This window comes from Dromiciops gliroides, chromosome 2, assembly GCF_019393635.1.
Source record: "Dromiciops gliroides isolate mDroGli1 chromosome 2, mDroGli1.pri, whole genome shotgun sequence".
NCBI classification, from domain to species: Eukaryota; Metazoa; Chordata; class Mammalia; order Microbiotheria; family Microbiotheriidae; genus Dromiciops; species Dromiciops gliroides.
In genome coordinates this window covers 463,594,712-463,600,711 of record NC_057862.1, presented here as the reverse complement: position 1 = coordinate 463,600,711, position 6,000 = coordinate 463,594,712, and the positions used below count along the sequence as shown (strand labels likewise).

At 46.4% G+C, this 6,000-nt stretch overlaps 1 protein-coding gene across 1 annotated transcript in view; it reads left to right on the top strand.

Annotated features, from left to right (window-relative positions):
* Positions 1-586: 586 nt before the first annotated feature.
* ADA (adenosine deaminase) overlaps positions 587-6,000 on the top strand; it is a 30,223-nt gene continuing 24,809 nt past the window's right edge. Inside the window, exon 1 of the mRNA XM_043986770.1 lies at positions 587-726. Coding sequence (XP_043842705.1) covers positions 694-726 — 33 coding nt within the window. The 5' untranslated portion in view covers positions 587-693. The remainder of the gene's footprint in view (positions 727-6,000) is intronic.

The following is a 6,000-nucleotide window of genomic DNA, read 5'->3' as shown; positions in this document are numbered from 1 at the left end:
GAAGATGATATCCTTTTTAAAGGTTTGATACTCAGTGGTTCTAGTAATAGGATCTGGAGCTAAGAAGAGCCCTCCTTCTAGAGAAGAGGAGACTGAGGCCCAAGGACTTGTCCAAGGACTGATAGCTCATTAATGGCAGGGCCAGCACCTGAACACTGGTCTACTAGCATGCACTCCCTCCCGGGCTCTTCGGCTACCCTGCCCTACTCTGTCAGTCGGGATGCCTCTGCTTTCCGTATAGGGGACAACGTCTTCAAGAGTTTCTCCCTAGGCCCACGTGGCCTTAGCTCTGGCCCTGGTCCCGGGGCGCCCGAGCAGAAGCTGAATTCCTGGAAGCCTTCGGGTATCAATCAGGCTGAGAGTCGGAGACTTCTTCCTCCAGGCTCGAGATCCGGGAGTTTGCAGGGTGGGAATCGCTGGGAGCTTCAGCCTCACAGCTAAGTAACAGGGGCTAGCTAGGGCGGGAGCGTCCCAGGGCCCGGGGCTGGGGCGGGTGAAGAGGGAGGGAGGGGGGAGGAGGAGGAGCGGGCATGTGGGGGGCGTGGAGGAGGCGGGGCCCAGGCTGGGCTGGGGGCGGGCCCGGAGCCCAAGAGCCCGGTTAAAACTGGGGTGGCGGCTCAAGAGGCCCAGACGGGAACCCCCCCGGGAGAGAGCGGACCGAATCGACGGACGGACAGACCACAGACGGTCATCATGAGCCTGCCGCCAGTGTTTGACAAGCCTAAAGTGAGCGCGGGGAGCCGGGAGCCCGGGGGGCCGGGTGAATGGGAGAGGGAAGGAACTGAGGACGGGGGAGCCCCGGGTCCCCACTGCCCACTCCTGTGGCCCCGTAGATCCCACTCCTTGGGCCCCCTAGCTGCTCTGGTCTGAAGGGAGGAAGCTCCAGGGTCCGTCCCCTCCCCCTTGCCTTGGCCCCTGCATTTGCATCCACGGCTCGGATGGAGCTGTTGTTTGAACCCAAGCTGGTGGAGGGGAGGCATTCTGGCTGGGACATTCACATTAGCTCTGCACCCATTACCTGCGACCCTCAGAGACTGTTCCAGCGGGGAGAAGCTTAGGGCACAGAACAGTGTTAGGGCTGGGAGGGACCTTAGAGAAGACACTGTCAGAGCTGGAGAATGTTAGAACAGAGAACATTTGAATGTTAGCCCTGGAACGGACCTTAGAGCAGAGACTGGCCGAGTCAGGAGAATGTTAGAACAAAGAGCATTGAACGTTAGAACTGGGAGGGACTTTAGGACAGAGAACACACGGGTTAGTGGAATAAGCATGGGTTTTGAGTCAGAAGACTTGAGTTTGAACCCCAGCTCTGCTCTCTGCTACCCATATGGTTTGTGGAAGTCACAACTTTGCTGGGACTCAGTTTCTTCATCTGTTCAATGTGTTGAATGAAGGTAATGGATTATATGTCAAGGGTCCCTTTCTGCTCTGAGTTCTATGGCCCTGTATAAAGAATGTTAGTGCTGGATGAGCCCTCAGAGCTTAAATGTTAGGGCCAGAAGAGATGTTAAGGATCATCTAGTCGAACCCCCTCATTTTACAGCTGGGGAAATTGAGGTTCAGGGAATAGAAATGATCTGGCTAACATTACTGGGCAGGATTAGGGATAAGAAATTGGATCTCTTGATCTTAAGCCCCATGCTCTTTCTAGTAAACTACATGCCCTCCCAATATATCCTATAGCAAGAGAGAATCCAGCTGGTTTTAAGATCAGAAAGCTAATTCCATATCTCTAAATATAGGATGAAACCCCCAGAGGCAATAATGGTATGGTGGATGGTGCTGGGACCGGAGTTGGGAAGATTAGCTGTATGATCCTGGGCATTTAACCTCTGTTTGCCTTAATTGTAAAATGGTGCTAATGACAGCACTTACCTCTTAGGATTGTTGTGAGGATTAAATGAAATAGTATTTGTAAAAGTGTTTGGCTCAGTACCTGGCACATATCCTATTTAAATGCTTATTTCCTTCCCTTTCCTTGGTAAGAATACGGAGGCACGGACCTGCTTATGTGTCACCTTTCCCATCCAGTCTAGAATGGGAGTGAAAAGTAGCTGGGTGAATAGAGTATCTCAGGGATCTCTAAATTGATCCGATTGTCAGGAGTCATTTGACCTTGTAGTGGAATCAGGAGATCTGAGTTTTAGTTCCAGTTCTGCCCGGAACTCCTGCTGTGGCCTGAGGCGGGAATATTCCCCTCTCTGGGCCTCAATTTTTAAATTGAATGGTCTTGAGGTTCCCCTTCATCTCTGATTTTCTTCATCTTTATATGTAAAGTGCTGAATTTTGGGGTTCTGAAGCCACCATTTTAAGCCTTATTTCCACCATCTAGTAACTGGATAACCTTGGTCAACTTATCTTACTTTCTGCACTTTAGGTTTATCACTGATAAAATGGAGATAATAATCCTTTTCCACCACAGGCATCTCATAGGGTTGTTGCAAGGAAATATTTGTTACAGAAATATCAGCTGTTATAATTCAGTTACTTCTCTCTTGGCCTCAGTTTCCTTATTTGTAAAATAGAGACAAGATGCCTTAGGGTTGAAGTATTACAGATGGAAGGGATTGATTATAAAGGCCATCTGGTCCAAACTCTTTCATTTTACAGATGAGTAAACCAAGGCACTGGAGGTGATTTGGCCAAGGTCACACAAGTTGTATCAGTTTGAATTTACTCCTTCAATCAAGTGTACTTTTTCCTCTGTACCATGCTGTCTTATGAGAATCAAAACCAGATAATGTAGACACTGGATGGTGAAAGCCCTTGAAGCAGTCAAATGTAGGTGTGGAATAGCATGCTAGCATTTGCAAAAGGAAAATAGAGGGTATCAGGTGGGTGGAGCTTCCTAGTGGCTCAGGGCAGGGAGGGGGAAAAGGGCGTGCAGTGCAGTCCAGAGGGACTTGTCCATTGCCCAAGCCCTGATCATAACAGGAAAAGTTTATATTCCAAATTGTGTTCAGCATTTTCTTCCAAGGGTTGTGGCCTGCCTGGCCAGGGATACAAATATCTGGAGAAATGCTCTATATCATGGACCAGATGCTGTGGAGTTAGTCTGAGCCCAGGAAATTCTCAGCTCCAAGAGTGGAGGGGACCCAGATTTCGGCCAGATGGAGCATGATCAACATCTTTACTCCCCTTGGGAGAATCAGGGTTGAGACTGAGCTGGGCTAATTCATCACCTTCCCAGAGTTAGGCTCGGAAGGGTCCTGGGTTGGGGAGCAGGGGATGGGAGTCACGGACACTTGAACCTTTCTATCACCTTTATGTAATGAAGAGGACTAGACAGAGCATACGGCGGCTTATTGGGCAGGATGTGACATGCCTGCCGAAGAGCCTACCCAAATTCCACTCTGAAAAATTCATTTCTTTAGCTCTTGGAGGCCTTTTAACTTCAAGAGATCTTCATAAAATGCACTTGTTTATTGGGCAATGAAGGTGATGGAACAACAAGATATCAATAAATTTTTTCAAAAGCAATTACCTCTGGGAGGGGGAATTTTTTCTTTACCAACTTGTGAATACTACATTCTAAAAGGTGGCATTTATTAATTGACTACTGTATATAGAGCTCTTTGCTTGCAGTCTAGTAGAAAATGAGAGATAAATACTGATATCATATAACAGTGTGTATTTATTATAACTAAGTGCATTAGAAAAGTACAAGCAAAGTACCAAAGTGAGGGCTTAGGAAGAGGCCATTATAGGGAGATCAAGGAAGGTTTCCTGGAGGAGAAGGGAGCATTTGTACTGGGTTGGGAAGAATGGGTAGAATTTCAACAGGCAGAGATGGAGGAGGAGGATATTCTAGGCATAGAGACCAGTCTGGGCAAAGAAGTAGAACTGAGAAAACAGAACACAGGATATGTGCAAGGAATAGAAAGTTATATGCAGTTTGGCTGGAACGTAGAGCAAATTAAGGGAGATATGAGATAAAACCAGAAAGGAAGCCTGGCACTGGTTTGTGAACTCTAAACAGAGGAGTCTGAACTTTTCTCCTGAACAACAGGGAGCCATTGATGATGTTTGAGCAGAGCAATGATGCATATTGGCAATGATTCAAAGGATACCAGGCTGAGGTTGGGAGTACTTATGGGTATGAGGTTATATGTGAAAGGGAATGGCTTGGAGACTATTGCATTTCTGAATTATGCTGTGTTTGTGTGTATGTGAATGAGTGATTATGATACCACATTAATGAAGCATGGACCACAGTTGGGGCTATTGGGATAGCCCTGATCTGTGTGGTCTGCTTCCCTCCAATGGGACACCAAAATCCAGAAAAAGAAACATGACTGAAGGAAAAAGAAGGCAGAAGTTTTGACCAAGTTGTCCTGGGTCACTGGGTGGGAACGTGTGTGTGTTTCCAGGGTGAGTGAGAACAGCGATATCTGAAGGATATCCAAGGCAATCAGGATGAGGAACTCTTAATTTAGCTAGTTATTGTAGCTATTACTACTACCCTGGTGCTTGGTTATACTTTGGAGGAGCTAGAGAAGCAGAAGACCCAAATCCCTGCCTTCAAGGAGCAACCAGTCTGGTGGGGAGGATGAGACTGTGAAACGAGAGGGTTGGAGTAAATGGTATGGTGTCTTCAAGCTCTGACATTCTATATGCAAATGTTTTAATGCCCATTCCACCTCTGACATTCTCTGTTCCAAGGTCTTTCCTGCTCTGAAGTCTACTGAGGCAGCTAAATGGAACAACAGATAGAATGTTGGAAGCCTGGAGTCAGGAAGACTCCAGGTTCAAATACAGCCCCAAAAATTTACTAGCTGTGTGACCCTAGGCAAGTCACTTCACCTCTGTTTGCCTTAATTTCCTCAATTGTAGAATGTGGATCATACAGTAGCTACTATATAAATGCCTCCTTCCCAATTACATCCCATGCAGTGATTAGTTATAAAAGGACTATGAAGAAGTGTGGCAAGAAATGTCCTCAAAGCCAGGAAGATCTGTGTTCAGTACCGACTGTATGACCCTGGGCAGATACCTTGACTTCTCAAGGCCCTAGGCAGCTCTCCTAAGATTAACCTGCTCTGGTAAATAGTTTCCTCATCTAGGAATTCTCTATATCAATGAAATCACAACCCCTATGTCTATGTAAATGTCAGCAGTGATGATGATTGATATGAACTCACTAGAAATGAAATAGAGGAGCTAGGTGGTGCAGTAGATAGAGTGCTGGGCCTGGTTTCAGGAAGACTCATCTTCCTGAGTTCAAATTCTGCCTCAGACACTAACTGTATGACTCTGGACAAGTCATTTAACCCTGTTTGCCTAAGCTTCCCCATCTGTCAAATGAGCTGGAGGAGGAAATGACAAACCATCCCAGTATCTTTGCCAAGAAAACCCCAAATGGGGTCATGAAGAGTCAGACATGACTGATAACAATATATAAGTGAAATGCTTTACAGTTAAAAGCAGTATGTGACTTCTGGCTTCATTTTATCATGGTATTTGAGACTTCTTTGAATTGACTCCAGCCTATCTTTGCCAGGCCTTAATTTCATTCTATTTTGTTCCCTTTATTCTCTGTCCTCAACCTGCCCTTTCTTCTATCCCTTCCAGGAGACCATCCTGTTTGCCTTGAAGGCAAGTATAGTGTGCTTAATGTACTTGGTGCTGAGAATGCAAAGATGAAAAACAATGCCTGCCTTCTGGGAGTTTATAATCTGATAGATAAGTGATAGCATACAGCTGAGTGTGTTACAAGGCATATTGTGACCAGGTTACAAGATTACGTTTAAGGAGTGCTATGCAAACCTGTTCTCGATGGAGTCTTACAGGGGGTCGTCTGCTGAAAATCCTTTTCTTTTTCCAAAACTCAGCTCAAGTGACATCGCTATAAAAGGGATAATCTAGTGGAACAAGGTCTGCCCTGGGAATCTGGGGGCCTGGTTTGGAGTCTCAGCTCTGCCACTGACTTTAGCTATGTGATGAGTCATTTCCCCTTGATGGACCTCGGTTTCCCCATCTGAAACGAGAGGGTTGGACTAC